General features: G+C 45.0%; 6 protein-coding genes across 6 annotated transcripts; 3 read left to right on the top strand and 3 right to left on the bottom strand.

The window, feature by feature from the left end:
• Positions 1 to 487: 487 nt before the first annotated feature.
• V865_003206 (uncharacterized protein) lies at positions 488 to 1,062 on the bottom strand (the record flags this gene model as incomplete). The annotated part of the gene is made up of 2 exons (XM_066227004.1): positions 488 to 798; positions 882 to 1,062. The coding sequence occupies 2 exons, from the start codon at positions 1,060 to 1,062 to the stop codon at positions 488 to 490; spliced, it is 492 nt and encodes a 163-aa protein (XP_066083101.1).
• Positions 1,063 to 1,565: 503 nt separating this feature from the next.
• On the top strand, positions 1,566 to 3,828 carry V865_003205 (uncharacterized protein; the record flags this gene model as incomplete). Its single annotated transcript, XM_066227003.1, has 11 exons — positions 1,566 to 1,597; positions 1,653 to 1,725; positions 1,787 to 1,854; positions 1,919 to 2,119; positions 2,198 to 2,486; positions 2,560 to 2,637; positions 2,757 to 2,891; positions 2,957 to 3,025; positions 3,082 to 3,211; positions 3,279 to 3,486; positions 3,573 to 3,828. The coding sequence occupies 11 exons, from the start codon at positions 1,566 to 1,568 to the stop codon at positions 3,826 to 3,828; spliced, it is 1,539 nt and encodes a 512-aa protein (XP_066083100.1).
• Positions 3,829 to 4,386: 558 nt separating this feature from the next.
• Positions 4,387 to 4,647, bottom strand: V865_003204 (uncharacterized protein; the record flags this gene model as incomplete). The annotated part of the gene is made up of 1 exon (XM_066227002.1): positions 4,387 to 4,647. The coding sequence occupies one exon, from the start codon at positions 4,645 to 4,647 to the stop codon at positions 4,387 to 4,389; it is 261 nt and encodes an 86-aa protein (XP_066083099.1).
• Positions 4,648 to 5,941: 1,294 nt separating this feature from the next.
• Positions 5,942 to 11,865, bottom strand: V865_003203 (uncharacterized protein; the record flags this gene model as incomplete). The annotated part of the gene is made up of 7 exons (XM_066227001.1): positions 5,942 to 6,598; positions 6,666 to 6,727; positions 6,786 to 8,231; positions 8,297 to 8,415; positions 8,482 to 9,434; positions 9,493 to 11,623; positions 11,729 to 11,865. 7 exons carry the CDS (start codon positions 11,863 to 11,865, stop codon positions 5,942 to 5,944), a joined length of 5,505 nt encoding a protein of 1,834 aa, XP_066083098.1.
• Positions 11,866 to 13,180: 1,315 nt separating this feature from the next.
• Positions 13,181 to 16,510, top strand: V865_003202 (uncharacterized protein; the record flags this gene model as incomplete). The annotated part of the gene is made up of 7 exons (XM_066227000.1): positions 13,181 to 13,306; positions 13,381 to 13,473; positions 13,636 to 13,926; positions 13,981 to 14,071; positions 14,126 to 15,796; positions 15,885 to 16,317; positions 16,390 to 16,510. 7 exons carry the CDS (start codon positions 13,181 to 13,183, stop codon positions 16,508 to 16,510), a joined length of 2,826 nt encoding a protein of 941 aa, XP_066083097.1.
• A 1,906-nt stretch (positions 16,511 to 18,416) lies between these two features.
• On the top strand, positions 18,417 to 21,781 carry V865_003201 (uncharacterized protein; the record flags this gene model as incomplete). Its single annotated transcript, XM_066226999.1, has 4 exons — positions 18,417 to 18,653; positions 18,785 to 18,854; positions 18,918 to 20,243; positions 20,325 to 21,781. The coding sequence occupies 4 exons, from the start codon at positions 18,417 to 18,419 to the stop codon at positions 21,779 to 21,781; spliced, it is 3,090 nt and encodes a 1,029-aa protein (XP_066083096.1).
• Between the last annotated feature and the right edge of the window lie 112 nt (positions 21,782 to 21,893).

The following is a 21,893-nucleotide window of genomic DNA, read 5'->3' as shown; positions in this document are numbered from 1 at the left end:
AATAAGGTGAGATATTATAACTTACACTTCCTTTCATAGATCGTAAAGACTCGCAGACACCATCTGGTCAGCATGTCTATGTCATTGTAAACTAACTTACAGGTTTGACCCATCACTCATGCAACTGATTGGACCACATTGCTGATTCCACTAAATGACCTACCGACTCGAAATTCCCTTCTTCTCCATCCGAAGCGGGAATGAAATTCCATTTATGATAGTATATCCGTAGTTAGACATATCAACAGAGTCTAGACCTGAAGATCAACGTCAGCGATAGCCCATATTTGTAGTCACCTCAGGAGCAAGCTCGGAATTTGTAACTCAGTGGGAAAGAATGCATGATCCGACCGTAAATCAGTAATTGCTACAATAAATTCAACATTTTCCACGAAATATAAAGAAGGCCCAGCCTTTCTATGAAGCTATAAGAGCGACCAGCGCCTTCCAGATGAGCTGAAATCAACACACACTGTATGATCTCCTTCTACGCTGCACTAGCCTGTATCCCCTCATTCAACAACCCGCCCATCGGACCTTTACCTTCCACCAGGGTCTTTGCAATTTCAGCCACTTCGTCCATTTGTTCTTCGACACCTGTCTGCAAAGCGTTGGACATGACCTCTTTCAAGGTGACTCCAGCATCCGCCTCGAGCGTTTGTGTGACTAATGTGCGTGTCGATGAGGACGTAGCGCCGGATATGGAATTTAATGTAGTGGATATGGTTGAAGTCGTGGTCGTGGTAGTGGATTGCGTAGGGATATGAGAGAGATGTTGAGATAGTAATGATGGTTCTCCTATACCGAGGATGTACATTCAGCCTTTGACCACAGACTCCGGATGGAAGTAAGAGGAGTATAGAATATAAGGCTCTGCTAACCTGCTATAACTTCTTTGATGCTAGCTTCAGCAGCCTGCCTGACAGCTACAGGGTTCATCTCCATGATGATGTTCCTCTCGACCACTTCCAGTCCACCTGACCGGGCTGCTACTGCCATCTCGGATGTCAACACGGCAGCTTCTTCTCGGACGGCAGACATCATTGTTCGAACTGCTGCCATTGATTATGAGATATTACAAAAATACGGTAGATGAGTTGGTTAGGTTATATGGGTGTCTGGTTTGAGAAGAGTCGGGTGGTCGGGTGAGTATCTGTGGTTGTGATTATAACTGATATTATAGGATTTGTGATGTTGCAGAAAGATGTCTGGAAGAGGTTGGAGTGGCGAGATAGCATTTTGACATCTCATTTGAGATGGGGGATGGGAGATGCAGAGACGATCAGGCACAGCAGGAGTGACGTATTGGAGATTATTGAGAAATTGTACTTGTTATTACAAGAATTTGATATTGACTCAAGTGCGAATTAGGATCCATTACAAACTTGATTTAATGGCTGATGGATTTACTGGATTTTATCCGAAAACGCTCATCTACCTCGCCCAGACCGAGATGTTTGGTTGTTCACTCGTTCACTCTCTCACTTTCAAGTTGACACATTAATAATACATATGAGACTCACCGAAAGCTCAACTCATCGTCATAAGCCATCCTACGAAACAGCATGTCTTCATCAGCATGGCCACCGGAATTGAAGTGAGCTCTCTTCCCCCACAAGTAGATCAACAAGAGCTGATGAACGTCTTTGCAGGTCTTGGGTTCAACAATGTCTATCGAAAGCGACAGCTTCGAATAAGGATGCGGTGAATGCAGAGCTCAAGCAGGTGATTACCTTTAGCCGGATAGAAGTATATCGTGTCAAGCTGATGGATGCTGTATACATAGATACTGTTCAAAGCCCATGCTGATGGGACTATCAAAACGACTGATTGGAGTAAAGTGGAATTGAATGCGTGAGCTACTATGATCATATGCCAGTCATCCTGCAACAAGCTGATCAAGTCATATCTACCATAGACTCAAGGCTCAAACTCAACGGACGACTCACGTACCTCTACCACCTCGTATAAACATTACAACCACTTCGTTCAGTCCACCTCAACCCACACCTCCAGCTCAAGCAAGTACGTCTTTTAATCCTTCAACTTACCTGTCTTCTCCAGCTGCGGGCGGATCAGGTACATCCACGACATCGGAAAAGAAGAAGAAAAAGAAAAAGTGAGCTAGAGCCTCCTGGTCCCCTATCATACCATGACTGCTTGAAGCAGATATCTAAGCTGATATCGTGCTTTGTAGGAATGACGGGACAGCTAAATCATCATCTTTCCCCACACCCTACCATTTCACCTCATCAGCTGAAGAGCAAGAAGCATTAGCCAGACGAGCAGCAAGATTCCAGAAACCCGCCGCTTCCGGGTCTGGCTCTTCATCGATCGCAGGTGGGGTGGACAGGTGGTTCGGAGGTGGTGAAGCGGACGAATCGTTGAATGGCTTAGGTATGGTCCCTGGTCAGGTAGGCAAACGTAAGATGAGAGGTAAAAATGGGTTGGGTTATACGGGAGAGGAAGTCATGGAGGTAGATCCTGTAAGTAATCACTGTACTATCCATTCCATTCAATCAATATTTGCTGACGGATGGGCTTTGATATGCTTGTTAGAACGTGATTGATTGGGATAAGCATACAATACGAGGAACGAGCACAAAATTGGAGAAGTCGTATCTCCGACTGACATCTGTAAGTAAGTTTCCTATCGGAGGACTGACGACACAGGATACAATATCCTTCGAATTGTCTCTACATACCCTCCGTTACAACTCAGACGAACATTTGCTGACGGACTGCTTTCAATTTAGGAACCTAATCCAGCTGACGTCCGACCCTTACATATCCTTCAACAGACATTGCAACTGCTAAAGAGAAAGTGGAAAGATAATCATAATTATGCGTATGCGTTGGATCAATTTAAGAGTATGAGGCAGGATCTAACAGTGAGTTCGAACCCATCAGACCCAGATCGTATACAGCAGTTGATTGTAGGCTCGGTATCAAACAGGTTCAACGAATAAAGAATGACTTCACGGTTGAAGTATATGAAATTCACGCTCGTATCGCGCTGGAGGCAGTAAGTTTTCATCATTCCTTGTGATGTAACTCGCTTACATCAAAATGCTATTGCAGAAAGACCTCGGTGAATATAATCAGTGTCAGACTATGTTAAGGCAACTATACGAGCTAGGTATAAAGGGACATCCGCAAGAGTTTTTGTCATACAGGATAATGTATTTGCTGCATACTAGAAATAGAAGTGGTGAGTCATCTATCATTTGATTCACTCTAGGAGCCCTGCATTCGCTGATTCTCCATCCACAATTCAGATATGGCTACTCTCCTCGCTCAGCTAACTCAGACTGAAAAATCCGATCCTGGAGTGAAACATGCTTTAGACGTTCATGCTGCGTTGGCAACATCGAATTATGTTCGATTCTTTAGGTTATTCACTACCGCGCCGAATATGAGTGGTTATATAATGGATCATTTCGTTGAGCGAGAAAGGATAGCTGCTTTGGCCATAATGTCAAAGGGGTGAGTGTGTCCTGCAACATTTCCCTTCACTAGCCGTTCGCACTTATCGTCACGGTACAGAATGCTGACGAATCTTGTTTGTACAGATACATGACTCTAACCTTGACGTATATAACGACAACACTAGCATTTGATTCCGAAGAAGAAACCGATACATTTCTGCAAGCTCACGATGCGGCTATATACGTTCAGCCCGCTTCAGCTCAACCCAACAACCCATGGAAATCCATCAAACCGATCCCACTACATGAGAGGATATGGGATTGTCGTAAAGCTCATGCGGCTTGTGCGGCGGGTATCAGTAAATATAGAGTGGTGGACTTGAAAGGTCAAGTTGATTAAATCTTCACACGCTATCTCCTGCCATTTTGCTTTTCGCTTCATCCTCTACCGTCGCACATAACCTTGCGTGATCAACTAATTTCCTTGGTCCGATTTGGCTGGCTGTGCTCGTCGATGCGAAGAAGAAAAAAAGTGATTGACTGGACAAATAAAGGTAATGTAACGATTTCTCTCCCTTTCTCCTCCTTCGGCTGTATGAACATCCTACAATCACCTACGACGAGCGTAATGAATAGATGGATGGTATATCGTGTATATATTTGGACGAAAGGAAATTGTAGTAGGATCGCCTTCAATTCATCAGACAATCAATCAATTTATGCATAGTCACGAAAATGGTAGTTGACTTGAAGCTTTCAAAGAGCAGATGTTACTACCTTTGAGAGAATGATCTTTACATTCTAAACCCTGCGCAAGTCATACAAATATCGCGTAGCATATACAACGGTCTTTGTGATGGTGAACATCGTTAATTATTGAAGCAAAACGAGAGACCATGTGAAAGATAGCGGAAGATAAAGGCAAACAAGCAATGCTGTATATTTGGAGTTTGACAAATCACTCAGCCAAAGATCTCTTATCCTCTTCTGCCTTGTCATCATTGATAAACCCTTCTCTTCTGGCCTGATCAATCAGTGAGATCTTCTCTTCTTTCGTACCAGCACCCTGTCCCAGGGAGCTCAAGCCAACCAAACGAAGAGTATATTTCGTTTTTTCTCCTTCGCTGATCAACCCGCTCGTGAAACACTCATCGATTATACTTAATCTTTCATCGTCGGTAGTGGCCCTCTGATACTCAAGCTCGAGAAGTGATGCCATGGCTTTGTGCTTATTTTCTTCGGACCAGCATTTTGATTGACTATCATTCAACATATATGTACATGCGGAAAGGTCATTCTCGGTTACGCCTCATCATCACTGGATTTGAATGAGGTTAAAGGGACTTACTCGGCTGTTTTCTCTATTTGCGATTTGGCTCTCGCCAATTCAGGACGAATAATTGTACTCCCATCTGAACGCCCGCTTGAGACGATGAAGGAGGGCTCGGTGGTCGATCTGCTCAGACTCTTATAGGTGAGAAGTAATTATTACACAAAGTGGCAAGACGATTCTTCGATGAAGAGGGTGCACAGAGATGAGCTTACCTATTTAGTTCAGGATGAGGATTAGCTGACGATGACATGGTCACGTTTACTTCGTAGGATGAAATTGGTCGGGTGGCAAGTTATGGTACTGTAGTATGGGCAAATGCTGAAGATAAAAGACATCAGAGTCGCTCGTACATACTACATTATATATATGTACAAGTAGACAAATATTGAAACTACGCTCTTACTGTTTACATGTACCTGCTCTATCTCTTCCTAGTTGTCCGCCGCCCATCCTCTTTGCTTTGTATTGACCCATGACCTGCAGTCTTCCAAAGAAACATCTCCTTTGATAGAATGAACATGACATCCATTGTAATCTATGATCCAGCGCTTTGGTCTACCGAGAAATTCCAATGACCTACTTCGTGTTGCTGTTGCACGCTCCTGTATTTGCTTTTATTTATGACGTAGCGACAACAAAGGGAAGCGACATGGGTGGTCTTCGACAGGGAGCGTCTTGTACAGTATAGCTGGTCTAGCCTACGGGTCTGACGGGTTGGGGAGCCAGATAAAGAAGGTCGAATGATACTACACGGTCATTACGAGACGTCATTGCCACGCCTTCAAATAGTCGTGACGAATCGACGTCAAACAGTCAGAATATGATGATGACCACAGGTGGATGTGAGCTAGTCGTCATAAATACAGTATCGGAATTGTACAATGCTGAACAGGTATTACATATCATCGATCATGTATGGAAACGATATGCTAGTTTTACTCCTAAAAGAACACGGGAATGTATGAAATCCTCTAAATATAAAGTATAAAATATAATTGGTGATGCCGTGCCGTTTATGTCTATATTTCTGATTTGTATATTGATACAGTAAGTTGATATGCCAAAATGGAGAAGCAAAATGAAACAAATGAAAAGATTACGATGTGATCAAAGAGAACCAAGGGGAGTGTAAATAAAGGGGAAAATTAAAAGTTGTTACTATATTGATTGCTATCATAGTTTAAGTTCTCGTTGAACCAGCATCGCTCCTTGCCAATTCCGATCCTCCACTAATACTATTCGTGTTACTACCATTTGACCAGCCCATTTTTTCCTCTTTCATCTTTTCGACTATACCTCTCAATTCCCTCATCGCGATGGGTTTCACCATCCACATGTCTATCCCACTTTCGATCAGACCTTTACGTCGCTGATGCTCAGCCGACATAGCAGTGACAGCGATGATCTTGGCTCGTCTAGGTGGGTTATGCGCGTTGTACCCTGATTGGAAGCCTGTAGGCGATAGAGGTCCCGCAGAAGACGAAGGACTGAGTAATGGTGTGATCACCCCATCTTCAGCAGGACCTGCACTTGCACTAGCCGCACTGGCCGTGGGTGTAGGGGTCGATTTCTGTGATGCCGACGTGGTAGCAGTAGAAGGTTGAGCTTGAGTATCATCAGAACAGAGAGACGGTGTGACAGCCAAAGCTTTCATGACTTCTTCTAGTGGGACTGGCGAATCAGCAGGTAAAGTAGCTTCCAGATGTCTCATCTCGGCTGCAGCGGCGAATCCATCTTTACGTGGCATGGTTATGTCAAGTAAGACCAAATCAGGATGGAAAGAGTTGAACCGATCGACAGCTTCGACCCCATCGGCGGCTTCGGCGAATTGGCATGACTAGATGACGAACGAAGTCCCAATTAGCTATCAATCCGTAAATGATCGTATCAGAAGAGCAACCCACAGTACGCTTCAACATAGTAGTCAGAATCTTTCTATTGACAGCGTTATCTTCAACGACCAGGACTAAGAATCGAACTCGACAAATCAGCATGAACTCCATCTACTCGGGATGGCTGCTCACCCTTTAAAGACGACTCATCCGAATCTTGAACATTCATCCTTTTAACTGTATGATCCGATCCGCTCCTCATCTCTCTGAATCTAGGAGGTAGAGTTGATCCTCCGGAATTGCTAGTCTCGGAAGCCATCGAGCTATCGCTATTGATCGAAGCTTGATATCCACGTTCACTTATCAGACTACTTTCAGTGGTTGTTCCTCCACTATGGTCGTTGCCTGTTATCATATCCGCAGAAGACTCAGAAGTATCACCACCATCTCGTGGGTACTGCCGCTGTTGATGATGGTGATGGTGAGAATGATGATGAGAATGGTGAGAATGGGGATCATGTCTTAATGTAGCGGAACTTGATTTAGGTGATATACTACCTGAATTCACGTCGATCCGAGTTGACGATCCTCTACGAGGAGAAGTTACCGCATCTTGTCCGACCGTATGAGGCTGTGAGTATAACAAATCTTGATCTTCTCTGCTCATTTTGGGAGTTTCCGCATAGTCCTTCTCTACCACATCAGGCTCACCAGTGGTATTACCACTAGCATTACCACTGACAATACTCGCATTTTCAGCTTCCGCTTCTTCTTTAGCCTTTTCCCCTCCTACCACGTCAGATTTGTATATCTCCCTCATTGGTGGTGGTAGATCTGCAGGTCGCATGATCCTTTTGATCAGCGAAGGTCGTAATGGTCGATTCAGATGGATCGTAGGTACCGTTTTCAGATATTCGATCGCCGCGTTGGTTTTAGCGTCGAGTTCGAGCGAAGGAAATGAACTGGATCTAGTATGGTTACTATAATGAGGGTGATGGTGATGATGATGACCATGACTATACCCATGTTTCTTCGCTTCAGTCTCCAAGTGCTGACTTGTGTTGACAGCACAAGCGTGTTCTTGGGAAGTCGCTGGACCGAGGGCAGGAGCCAAAGCGCCCATCGAGTGATCTTTACCTATGATGATAACCTGTACAGTCGGTCTAGCGGCTTTACACAGTTCTGCTAACTTGACTTCCGATACACCACCTTCAGGTATTACAATCAAGCTGGCGTAATTGATTTCGCTGACAACTCGACAGAAGTTCAACTTCAACTGTCTAGCCAGGGATTTACCAACTCTTCTCAGTGAGGGACTTTTGGATTCCGTCCATCCGATAAGGAAGATCCCATCTTGTCGAATAGGGTCGATGTTGTTTCCTGCACCAGTATCGGAGGTATTTTCGTTCCCGCTAGCCATGACATCTTGATCGGAATCGTTGTCCTCGTTGAGAAGGTGAAGTGGAATCTCGATATGTACCAATGTACCCTTTCCAAGTGTGGATGCGATAGCCAATTTACCACCGAGTAGTTCGATCATACGCTGCGCAAGACCTAATCCTAAACCTGATCCAGGCCTGAAAGCATCTTCTTTCGCGAACGGTCTAAGTATCTCTTGATCGAGGAAGTCGGATGACACTGATTACAGGGCCGGCTCGTCAGTGTTCGCTTATGATCGAGACTGACATGGAGAGCTCACTCACTCCCGCGACCTGTGTCTTTGATCTCAATCGATACAGTAGATATCTTGATGGAGTTATCATAACCTCCAGGTAAAGCCACATCCCTCGAGACATCTTGCACGGTGATATGCACATGGCCCCTATATACTAAATCAGCCCAAGAGATACTCATCGAGTACATTATGGGAAGAAGAGATAAAGCTCACTTTTCGGTAAATTTGACAGCATTGTGTACAATCTTACTGAGCGCTCTTGATAACGGTCCAGGATCAGTTGTCATTTTCCAACCACCTCTGTTTCTAGGTAAAACCTCCAATATCACCTCTACGTCTTCCAGACCAGACCCAGTAGCGATCTTTCTAGTCTTCGCCTCCATCCTCATAGCTTCGTCAACGACGTTCTCCAATGCTTCAGTGAAATCAGTGATATCCGCTTTATCGCTTGATCGAAGTAAATCAGGTGGTATAACCGTCCCATCAGGATTCGTCTGGACTTGTTCGACCTTCGATGCCATTTTCCCTATATCCAACGTATCGATTATATTCTCAAGGATACCTCCCAGAGATAAACCGTTTGCTTCGATGATTTCCAGTTGAGTCAAAGCTTCTAGTCTATCTTCCTGAGATACTTTGAGTGTTAATTCACCTGGTTGCATATTATGTGTATTCAGACCACCTTTCTGATCCAGATCTAACACATCATGTAGAGCCATACGGAGTAGACTTGCAGCAGCGTTGATCTGATGTAGAGGAGTCCGGAGTTCGTGAGAAGCAGCGGCCGCGAAACTCAATTGAGCACGTTCGGCTCGATGTAATCGTCCTTTCATCACTGAAGCTAGCAAACTTCCAGCAATCGTTTCGACAAATTGCATCGCTCCTGCAGGGTAAGTGTACAGCGGATCAGTCCAACAAGCTACTACGGCAAAAGCGACTTGACCATCGAATCCGAAGATCGGCATAGCCATGGAAGTTTCCGTTCCGGAAGGCATCAAGTGAGTGATGGATTGAGCGATACCCTCAGAATCATCTCTTGCGTACCATACTTTACGAGTTTTGACGTTAGAGGCGATAAAGTCCGAAATGATCTTTCGAGCGGCGGGGGAAGAAGTGAAATTGAACGCGAAGTTATCTTCGGAACAACTGTATCCCAGAACGGCCAGCTGCTTCGGCTCATCAGCAAGGTTCATCGAATGGCAGAGAGAAGGAGATGGATCTTACATTATCAGATGAGCCAGGTTCCGAATCACCAGTATATGAATACTTGTTAGTGGGATCTGATCTTCTCCTAGAAGGAATAAACAACACCTGAGGTGTCCTACTAGGTGCTAGAGGATCGGTAACGGCATATGTCTGCCTAGCTCGTTTGGGGTTGACAGGTTTCGAGTATGCATCTTGATCGTCTTCAGCAACACTGCCTAATCCACGAGCTGTACTTGATGCAGCTGATCCCGTCCCAGCAGCAAAGCTTGATTGGCCAGTAGTACTTGTATGTTGACTCTTTGTATGTAGAGTTGACGATCCACCTCTAGTTGATGATCCGCCACCTGTCGACGAATTTTGATAGGTCGGGTAAAACAAATGGAATTGCGATAGATCAACCACAGCTACAGCATACGCATCTAAAGCATTTCTAATCTCACGACAAGCTTCATCATATATATCCACATCGTTCTGTTCCTGATTTTGATCAGCACCGGACACACGTTTTCCAGTCACAGATGAGTTTGACGAAGTCGCTGTACCGTTTTCCGTTCCCATCCCCCCTGATCCCGTGCCAGTGCCAGTGCCAGTGCCGGTGGCGGTCCTACCTGTCGTTCTACTCTGTCCAGCTTGTTCGTTTGGACGATGCTTCAATGACCGACGCAGGAAATCTACCGATATCTGATGCAGTTTGGCAGATTCGATCGAAGCTTGTTGACTATATATCAATTCTAATTCACTGACCACGCAATCCGCCAGATCCGCCAACAACTTCCTATCATCATCGGTAAAATCCCTCGGTTTGCTATCTAGTACACAAAGACTTCCAATGATCGTTGATCTATTTCCTGAGCCGACTTTTAAAGGTGCACCCGCATAGAACTGTACGGGGCCTTGACCTTCGTTTACCAAAGGATTCTTCTTGAATCTCCAATCTTTACTAGCATCAGAAACGACCATACATTGTCCTCCAGAACCCGGAGACATAATCGAATGACAGCAGAACGAAACATCTAAATCGGTCCATTTTCTACCCATCCCGATCTCCGATAAGAACATCTGTCGATCTTTGGTTATTATACTGATCAGTGCCGACCTAGTCTTGAACACCGTCGAAGCTAATCTCGTGAACCTATCTAACGTTTCGCGATGAAACGGATCGATATCCTCCAAGCCTAATCTACGTATCACACGTAATCTTCTTCGGGCAGCTTCAGGCGTTTGTTTGGGAGCAGGCATATATCCATTGGTCTCGAAGAATTCTTTCACTCTTGCACGTTCTTTACCATGATCGTACAGAGCTTCGACCGCTGAGACGGACGTCGAATCGTTCGTTCCCGACTCGAGAAGTGCATTATCCAGCGAAGGTCCCGTTCCGCGTCTGACCATACTATTATTGTTGGGTGATCTTGATCTAAGAGACCAACTTCCTCTTGAACGCGGTCTGCGAGGTACTCTCCTCCTCGTTCTTATCTTTGAGGGATCCTCATCTTCCGACGAATCTAACGATACCGCTGATCTTGCGACTGAAGCTAATTCAGCATGGTCCCTATGTCTCCTTCTCCCCTTTCCACCTTTTCCCTTCACCGAGCTTTTCCCACTTTCATCATCTCTATCTCTGGTCAATCCAGCAGTGTCCCTCTCCCTCACTCTATCTTCCTGTTGTTCCAGACCCAACTGCCTCATATTCTCTATAGTCATCGATTCTTGGCCTTTGTAAGACTTCCCCTTCTCCCCTCCCTCTTTCTGCTTCGGCTTCCGTTTACTCGTCGACGGTGAAGCTGAAGAAGAAGAAGACTCCTCTTGGTCGACATTCGGTATATTTGGATCTTGGTTGGAAGGACCAGCGTACGAAGTATCGGGATGGAAATCGTGGACATCTTCACTTGGATTTCCGACAGGGGTAGCACTATTCTGGCGACTTGGATGATGTGCGGGATTGGATGATAGTGGAGAGGGTTGTCGTGATACGGAAGTGGAAGAGGAGGCGAATGCGTCAGGTGTGATGGTAGTAGAGTTGGTGGTACCGGTAGTACCTGCAGTGACTTGAGTTTCGTCTGAAGGGAATCGTGAAGGTTTGGGAGGTGAGGATGATGACGATGGTTCATCGTCGGTAAAACTACAATTGTTATATTCTCCCAATGAATATCTGTGATCAATGAGTATGATCAGCGGCAAAATCAAATGGTCAAATCAATCTCTTCGATTCTGAACCTGCCATGATATAGCGAAAGACCCAAAAGCCAACACTCACTTGGTGACGAAATCATGCCATTCCTCCTGTGTCTGCGGACGCGATATCTTTCCAGTTGATAGTGCTTCTGGGTGGGCAAAGTCCGTAGCTATCACCTCGTTGGCCTTCCCTTTGCCTTTACTGTCTCCTATCGACATGATGGACCGATGCTAATTGCTATAGGAGGGAAGTACCTGGCAAGATGAAGTGGTATGACGAGGTATGAAGGAGACAAGGGTGCCCTGAAAAGGCGAAAGTTGGTGATATTGTTATCTTCCGTTCTCGGTCCATCTATCTATCTATATTGTTGGAATGTATAAGGATTGATTGGGACGTGTGGTTGTTGGAAGGTGTAGATTGGAAAAAAAAGGCTTGAATAAGGGTGAGGATAGGTTACGTTTTGCATGTGGTGAGTGACAGGAGGGTGAGGTGAGTGGTACTTCAGCCCCTTAAAAAATCAAGATTTGAACCTCTCCCACCCAGATCTGATCGTTGGTTCGACCCTCGCTTGGGTCCGATAGTCGTCGTCCCGCTGAGTCTTGTTTTCGTGATAGACTCTATACGGTATGATATAGTCTATGCTATGGTGTGTTTGTATATGGATACGTTGCTTCTATTCTTCATTCTATTTCCTGGTACAATAATGGTACAATGGTATGAGCAAGAGCGCCCATGCGTGTTTGGAAGACGATACTAACTTCCCACCGCAACAACCCCTTTACCTCTTTACGGGAATCAGCCTAACCATCCTAATGATTTATTACAGAAGGGTGACCGCTCTTTACAGCATCATTTGTAATGGTTTGTAATGGTTTGTAATGGGTGCATCGCTTTCACCCGGTTCCAGTGATTTAGTCGTGATTAGTGTGGGAGCCAATCAGAGGAATAAAAGGGTAAGCTTATTTACAGTACCACCCATCACTAACTTATCTTCCGCCGCCTTTATCAGATCTGAACCCCCATGAAAGAAAAGAAAGGGATCGGGTGCCTGGGATGATCAACTCCGAATCTCGTGCTACGGGATCAGAATGGTTGAACGGTTGTACCGCGCAGGAGGAGGAGGACTACACATAGCAGGGGAGATTGGGCAGAGATACAGAGTTACCAGGGATGAGGCATTGACTACGACTACATACCATCTCTCGCTCATGGGGCTCATGTGTTGAGGTGGGTGACTCCGAGAAAGAAGATACATGACGCATGGCTACATTGGATATCGCCTTGGAGCAAGAGTGCCACTTCCCAATTCGATGCTGGCAAGCTCTAAAACGCCGAAATGTACCACGTGATAGCCACACGACACTCGCATGCTGACTATGACACGGTCCTTACTTAACCTTGAATTGTTACTTCTTGATTTCCCATTTTCTCTGCTTTCCATTCTCTGGTACTAATACTCATCACATTATATACTCTTGCATATACAGCCATCTTTCATATATCTCATACCTGGGCTCGACTGATATACCCCGCATGTCAACATCCTCGTCAGACCAAGCTACAGCTTCGGTGGTCCAAGCCCTACAAACGCTGTATCATGATCCCGATAGTAGCTCGAAGAAGAGGGCGAATGAGTGGTTAGAAGAATTCCAGCATAGTGTGAGTTAGATTGTCCTTTCGCCAGAAAGAGACATAGCTATAATGAGTACCTGATGGAATGGTAACGATCCTAGGTCGAAGCTTGGCAGACGTGTCATACACTCCTGACTTCACCGGAGGCACCGTTGGAAGGCAGATTATTCTCTGCTCAGACACTACGTGCAAAAGTAAGTTTCAAACTTGCCTTTTCCCAAGTCCGCTGGGCTATAGCCTAGGCTCATTCTATCTCCTTCTCCTTTGTTTTCTGTGCTCTAAGTCCTTGTTCCCTAGCACAGAAATGAAGCTTCAGGCAAGCTAATTTTTTATGTTTTCCTCCTTTATCAACATAGATATTATACGACCTATCCCAGCTACCTCGAGAACAGCTTCCACCACTACGCGACTCCCTCTTATCATCCTTATCACCTCTATGTTCACCAACAGCACCTTCAGGTTCCAAAGCGGTATTAACTCAACTATGTCTAGCACTGGCGGATTTGGCATTACAGATGCCAGAATGGGAGAACGTCGTAGGAGGTATGATAGATCAGTTTGGTAAAGATCCTTCGACGGTGATAGTGTTGTTGGGATTTTTAAAATCATTACCGGAGGAAGCTGGAAATTCTAGAATACCCTTATCCGTAAGTTGACTTGATTCGTCTTCTGGTCACGACAAGCTGATCGATGGCATGTAGAACGATGAAGTACAAGCTATGTTGAGTGCGTTAGTCAGCGGATCGGCGGGACAGGTTCTGGGAGTCTTGACGATGTATATCCAGGCTACTTGTGAGTCAAGTGTCTTCCTTTTTAAGGATAGCTTAATGATTGGTCGACCTTCAGGCGTTACAACACAAATCCAGATATCGGTATTCGAAGCTCTGCGGAGCTGGTTACAGGCTGGAGAAGTCATGGCTTCTCAAGTAGCCCAGACACCTCTCTTCGACGCTTCCTTCGATGCACTTACATCCGATCAGCTGTTCGACGCAGCTGTGGATGTGCTGTGTGATCTGATACATGAGACTCAGGAGGTGGAAGATAATGTAGAAGTGGTACAGCAGATTGTTCCTCGAGTGATCGCTCTACGGCCTCAATTGGAAGAACATAAAGAAGATGCGGATCGTATACGTGGATATTGTCGTATACTGTGTGAAGCTGGAGAATGCTACAAGGATCTTATCGTTCGACACCCTCAAGACCTATTACCACTTGTTCAATCTATTGCTGAATGCGCAGCCTACCCTGACCTCGACATCGTTCCTATCACTTTCTACTTCTGGTACACTCTCGCCATGACCCTCGGTCGACAGCCATCCGATCCATCCATCCAACCTATACTGCACATCTACGCGAACCTCCAAACCGTCATTATCGGTCATTTACATTTCCCGGGAGATGACGAGCATCAAACAGCTCAAGAACGAGACGAGTTCCGGGCCTTTAGACATAGGATGGGAGATACGCTGAAGGATTGTTGTCATGTGCTTGGAGCTCCAACATGTTTGAAGCGATCTTACGATCTAATAGTCAACGCTATGGGCAAACCATCACCTTCATGGCAAGAGATTGAAGCACCTCTATTCTCCATGAGGAGTATGGGCGCAGAGGTAGATCCGGACGACGATGAAGTTTTACCTCACATAATGGACATGTTACCTAAATTACCCGATCATCCTAAAATACGTTACGCCGCCATATTGGTCATCTCAAGATACACTCAGTGGATAGATCGTCATCCTGAAAATTTGGCATTCCAATTACACTATATCTCAGCAGGGTTCGATACGGCGGAAGAAGAGGTTTCAGCAGCTGCGGCACAAGCTATGAAATTCATGTGTCAAGATTGTAACCAACACCTCGTACCATTCTTACCCCAGCTACACACTTTCATCAACTCGGTTGGAGACAAGTTGGATCAAGCTGATATGGTCGAAGTCTGCGAGGCTATAGGTTATATCATTTCCTCGATGCCTGCTGAACTAGCTGCTTCGGCATTGAAGGAATTCTGTCAACCTTTGATTCAGAAGATCCAATCGGTCGCTGTAGCAGAGACAGAAGTTGATAAGCCAACTTTACAAAAAGTTGCAGATTGTTTAGAACAGTTGGATTCGTATTTATCAGTTGTCCGATCGATAGATCCGTTACCTCAAGAATGTCATCAGACAGCCGTAGAACTTTATGGAGTTTTGGATTCGCTCCTGAACAGATACAGCAAGTTGTACTATATTTCGGAAAGAGTATCGACAGTTTTAAGAAGAGGTTTAACATTCTTCCCCTCAACCGCACTTCAACCTATCATCCAACCCTTGTTAAGTAGGATGACGATCTCGTTTGAACAGACGGGATATTCGAGTTATCTTTGGATAACAGGTAAAGTCACGAGTAAATTCGGTGATGTAGCTAATCAACCGGAGAATCAAGCGTTGGGCGAATTGCTGTTGGGATCGTTCCAGAGTGTGACGAATTTCATGTCGAGGATGTTACAGGATAAAGTGGCTTTAGAAATACCGGATGGTGAGTGAAACAGCTCCACAATCAAATTGGTTTTCGGCGTGGGTGTAGATCCGAATCGTAGCTGATATATACCTTCCTTTTAACTCAGTGATGGATGATTATGTCCACCTCCTCATAGCTTATCTCACTTCCATCCCTGCCCTCGTCTTGTCCTCACCTTCACTCCAACCAGCCATCTCTCACATCCTCGCTACTCTCACCTGTCATTCTCCAGAGACCATCCTCGTCTCACTCGATACCCTGGTCATCTTGTCCAACCACCTTCCCTCGAATCATAGATTACAAGAGATATTCATGACTTATGGCAAAGTGATAGTGGGATTGTTAATCAACGGATTGATCGTTCAGGATTTCCCTGAAGACGCCTTGGATCAAATACGAATTATCCTCAATGCACTGACGTCGACTGGTACTACTCAGTCACAGAAACTCGAGAGTTGGTTTGGAGAGACGATCAATGGTTTACCGGGACATGTCGTTCCGGGTGGTGAGAAACAGGCATTTTTGAATGATGTTCATCTGTGAGTTGACATTACTCTTCCTTCTTCCATCCTATGACCAGCCAAAAACTGATTTTTTGTTTGCTTTCGTAGACATCTGATCGAACGATCTTCATCTGATAAGTTGAAGAACGCGTTGAATAATCTGGTAAGAGCCGCTAGGAGGGCTAGAGAGAGGGGCAGACAAGCTAGAAAATCACTCGGAGCTGTATAGGTGAATATAGTATAATATAATTTAGTCAGATGCATATCTCGCAAGGAAGATGATCTCATGTCATATGAAGTGGAGGATGAGCAGAAGGGACAGGGATATATCAGAACATGAAATCAATAGATTACATGTCGAAGATGTAGCATTTACAAGTGCCAAGGTAGATTAGGTATAGTAGCAGTTGCTGTTTAAATGCATAGCCTATTGAACATGATGATGATGTTACAACAGCATCCATCACATTGCAATGCTCGTTCCGCTATAGGATTTGGTTGAACCGCCAAACTCAGTTCTTCTGCGAATATCCAATATGGCATTTTTTACGCTGTCCGAGGAACAGTATAGGTAATCGTTGCAATTTTATTCATTGTGTGTCTATGCGTTTCTCGTGTCCTCAAGAGAACAGCATAGAGGTCCATATTTAAGGCCATATAAAGTTTGGAAATAAGCGCTATGCTGTTCCCTGGTCAGGACTGATGTGTGGCATAGCCATACGACCTGGTGTCGTCAGCCATGTATCTGGTAGTACACGCAGAGGAATTAAGCCGCAATATCATCCTTCCTGTACTATCATCTTTCACTCCCTCCTTACCCTTGGCCATCAACACAAGCGGTCACTGGATGACCATATATACCGTACAATACAAATGCATCTTCCTTCGGCTTCTTCTTCTGCTCATTGGTGTTCACGACTGGGATGGGGTATATACGCAGTTTATGATTTGTAGACCATGTCAAGTATCTTAGCCAGCCATGATTGTAAGATACCGTCAATGATGTTGTGTCAATGATCGACATTCTCGACTTTAGTTTACTTTACTCGGCGATGGGCCGTACGTTGAGGAACCAGGATCCCTTGCTAAACTTTTGGCTTGATCGACCGGTAATAGGCTCCGTCTCTGTGCGTCTTTCTTCTGTCTTTCTGCCCCTCACTTCAATAAAGGTGAAGAGTAGGTAGGGTTCTCCAGTCATATGTCTTACAACCAAACACAGTGGTCAGTGTCCGTGCGCTCTGTGCTATGTGGGTGTGGGTGTGCCTGCTGATCAGCCAAGTAAGGGAGATATTTCCGAAAGTGGTAATTTGGCTCAAGGGAAACGAGCGCCGTTCCAGGGTATAGGTTATGTAACCTTAGCAACAGGATAGACTTTGGGAAACAACCATCGGACATTCACTTTGCGCTGTGGTCTATGGTGTTCCCATTTCCCATGGATCCATAGGAAGGAGAACAACATTTGATCCACTCACGAGCACAATTGACTGTACACAGATAAGTTACCATACAGTACAGCATCTTCCATAAACCACATCACTACGCATTGTATCACAACAACCAACAATCAACAATCGATAACAACACACCACTGCATCGACATCATCATCCACATCAGCCAACACTATCACGACAATATACAATTGACGCATGAACAATAGTCAAGGCATTCAAGGCATTCACATACATCATTAATTCACAAGTGACATCTTATCCATACCTCTCAGTAACCCAACATTGGTCTAGGAATCACATCATCCCATTTCAGTCTTAATTTCCACTACCATTGCAGTTTTGATTTCACCCGATTCGAATTTTTTCTGAGATAATTCAACTGGATCGACAACATAATTTCTTATCCCTTGGTATTTCATCCGAAACATCCTGAGACGAGGACACTGGGAGAAAAGCAAAAACGGGAAAATCCCTAAGAGAAAAAGAGGAGAATACAGCTTTCACTTCTTTACCATTCGGTCAACCATCGTAAAATCTTACTCGTTCAACAAACCGTACTCACAGCTATCACCCACTAGCTTCAGCATCCCATTGTTCTAGACAATCATCGGGATCGCCTCTCAGCCGGTGTAGCTCGAAACATGTCTTCCACCTCGCAGACCACCTAAAGTGCCCCCATCAACATGTCATCAACAATAGCATCCACCGTCATAAGCTCCATAGCGAGCGTCATCACTTCCGCCTCGACAGCCAGTTCCTCACCTCACATAACGAGCTCTCATGATAGATCAGAAGCGATATTCGTCGTGGGTATAGTGATGACTACGTTAGCGACGCTGTTCGTGATGTTGAGGATATTATCGAAAACATGGGTGGTCAAGAAAGTCATGTGGGATGATTATATCACTGTATTAGCTTGGGTGGGTTGGGGATACATCGATTACTCCTCTTCTATTCCCTCCTCTTGATGTCCACATCTACTCTTCATATATAGCCTACCTACCTTTCTCAATTGTGTCTTTTAACCTATACTGATCCTGCTCCTGTACAGCTCTTCTTCCTTGCTCTATCAGTGGCCACGATTATAGCTTCGCGGAATGGCTTGGGTAAAGTCGGTGTGGGTGAGTACGATGGCCCCAGTCACTCAATCGTGATGATCACTGACATATCCGTTGTCACTGCAGATATAGAGCCCCGCTGGGTTGGCATACTGCGAAAATGCATCTACACATTCGTTGTATTCTACAATCCAGCAACGATGACAATCAAACTCGCCATTCTACTCCTCTATCGTCGGATGTCCGAAGTTCAACCTTGGTTCAGATATGGAACGTACGCCACGATGCTAATCGTCTCACTCGCCGGGATAGTCGGTACTTTCATCGCCATCTTTCAGTGTCGACCCATCAACGCAGCTTGGAAAACCGATGATGAGACTGGTCAAAGTGACGACTCTGGCCAATGTATAGATGTTATCGCATTATTTCTTTCTACCGCACCGATCAACATCTTGACCGACCTGGCGATCCTTCTACTTCCCTTACCGATCCTCACCGGTCTAAGAATGGAGATGAGACAGAAGGTGGCGCTAATAGCCACGTTCTGCGTCGGTGGGTTCGTCACCGTCGTCGACGTAGTAAGAATAGCATACCTACAACAAGCTCTGAGAGCCGAGAGGTTATTCGGTGATCATGGCCAACTCAACGCGAATACTCAATTCGGCGATTACACGTTTTACATAAGTCTGTCACTGAGTTGGTCATTCATCGAGATATCGGTGGGATTGATGTGTTCGTGTACGTTGGTACTGAAACCGTTGATCTTGAGGGTGATGCCTGCTATATTAAGAAAGAAAAGACCAACTGGAGTTATGGGTATAACTCAACAGGAAGATTACGCCTTGACCATTAGGTCTGCCTCTGTGAATGGTACAGAATCGCCGGAAAGGGAGAAAGGGAAATCACCAAAATCGCCTCAAGAGCCAACTTCGTGCGTGCAATTATCGCCATCACCGCAGGGTATACGAGAGGAGACCAACGCGGTCAGTGGGAGTGCAAATGGTGGTACACAAGCACGTGCGGAAGAACAGCAAACAGAGCAGGAAGAAATATTTGATTTTTTGTCGATACTGAAAGAAGAACCACCTCAATACATCAACGGTAACAGCAATAATAACAATTTCAACAGAAATCAAAATATGACTTCCATCAGTAATAATAATAATATGGTACCGGAGATCAAACGTGTACCTTCCACATCGGGTAACGAAGGTCAAGGTCCAGCACAGGGGAAGAAACCGAATAGAGCAGCTTCGAATGGACATGGTACAAATACCAAATCAACATATATGAACAGAATACGTGGGTATTCAATAAGTACGAAGAAATCAGCAACTGTTGAAGAGCATACTCAAGGACCGACCGCAAAGTTCTTCGATTTTGTCAATATGGGCGTCAATAGGCACTTGACTGAGTTGGGTGCTAGAGAGGCATTAGGTCCGATTTTATTTGGTATGTTTGATCTCAATCTCCTTGTATATCTCACATACTAGACAAGAGGAGATCCACTGACGTAATACTTATCATCCACAGTCAGTATTCTCTTCTTCCTATGGGGTTTCTCTTACGGTCTGATTGGAAATCTGAATGGCGAGATCGAGGGTTTACTCGGCTTCCAACCTCATGAAAGTTTAGGCTTGCAAAGTGCCTATTGGGCTGCATATTTAGTCGGACCGGTGTGTGTCGGATACTGGACACTCACGAAAAAGGGATTCAGATTCACCTTCATCACCGGATTAACGATCTACTCCATTGGAGCTATGGCATTTTGGCCCTCAGCGGTCTTAACAAGTTTTCCCGGGTTCGTCGTCAGTAATTTCCTGGTCGCTTTAGGATTATCGACGTTGGAAACTGCTGCAAATCCGTTCATCGCCCTTGCCGGTCCTGGAGAATTATCTGAAGCAAGATTACTTTTCTCTCAAGCTATTCAAGCTATCGGGTCGTTATGTTCTTCATTGCTCTCTCAACGAGCTTTGTTCAACAATGTTGATCAGATGCGATTATTCAAAGTTCAATGGTGCTACTTGGCAGTGTCGATATTCGTCTTGTTCTTAGCCGCGATATTCTACTATGTCCCTCTGAGTGAAGCTACGGACGAAGATTTGGAGATCAAGGCGTCAAGGAGATTCAATCATGCTGAAATCACCAAGGACTGTAAATCATTCGGCATATCTACCAGAGTGGTTTTACTGGTTACCGGTGTATTCGTGATATCGAATTATGTCAGTGCGCAAGAATGTATCAGTTTTACCTGGAATGGGTTCATGGAAGATATCAAACCTACGGTAGATGCCCAATGGATGAGGACAATAGGCCAAGGGTTATTCTTCGCTTCGCGAACCATAGCTTCCTTCGGATGCTATATCGGTATTCCACCTCGATACATCTTAGGATTTTGCATCACTGGTGCCTTCCTCGCCGCATTATTACCCATGGTTCTTCCAACGGGCAATGGAGCGTTGGGAACATTGATCCTTCACATGTTTTTCGAAGGTCCGATCTTTCCATTAGTATTCGCCATGACGATAAGGGGACAAGGCAAACATACGAAATTGACCTCGACGGCTTTGATGGCTTCGATAAGCGGAGCGGCTATTTTCCCCGCTGTCTCGTACAAGGTGGAAGCTATCCATCCTAGCAACCGATTAATCGCTTTGATAGTGGTTTGTTCGTTATACGGATCGTGCCTTTTCTTCCCCGTAATTTTGACGGTGAATAGGAATTTGAGAAGATGGATAGATCCCAAATGGTCGGTCAAGAAGAAAGGTGATCAGGTTGCTAGACACAAAGATATCGATGGGAATATGTTGAATGGACCGAATTATACGAAACAGATTAGAGATGATTTAGGTATAACGTCCAATAATAGTTTTGCCAATAACAGTCAGAATGGGAGGAGGATAGGTTTAGGATTGAATTTGAACGGAGCGGATTTGAATCAGGTCACTAGTTTCAGTAGTATTCGAGGGTTGAGGGATTTTGAACGTTGACATGTAACACGATATGTTGACTATGATACAGTCACTAAGGAAAAGGGAGGGAAGACGGAAGGATAGATAGAAGGTGAAAATAATAGCTCGATCCAGCTTAAGAGGGTATATG

Source organism: Kwoniella europaea, chromosome 1 (genome assembly GCF_036810445.1).
Source record: "Kwoniella europaea PYCC6329 chromosome 1, complete sequence".
In the NCBI taxonomy this organism is placed as follows: Eukaryota; Fungi; Basidiomycota; class Tremellomycetes; order Tremellales; family Cryptococcaceae; genus Kwoniella; species Kwoniella europaea.
This window is presented reverse-complemented; position numbering and strand designations above follow the sequence as displayed.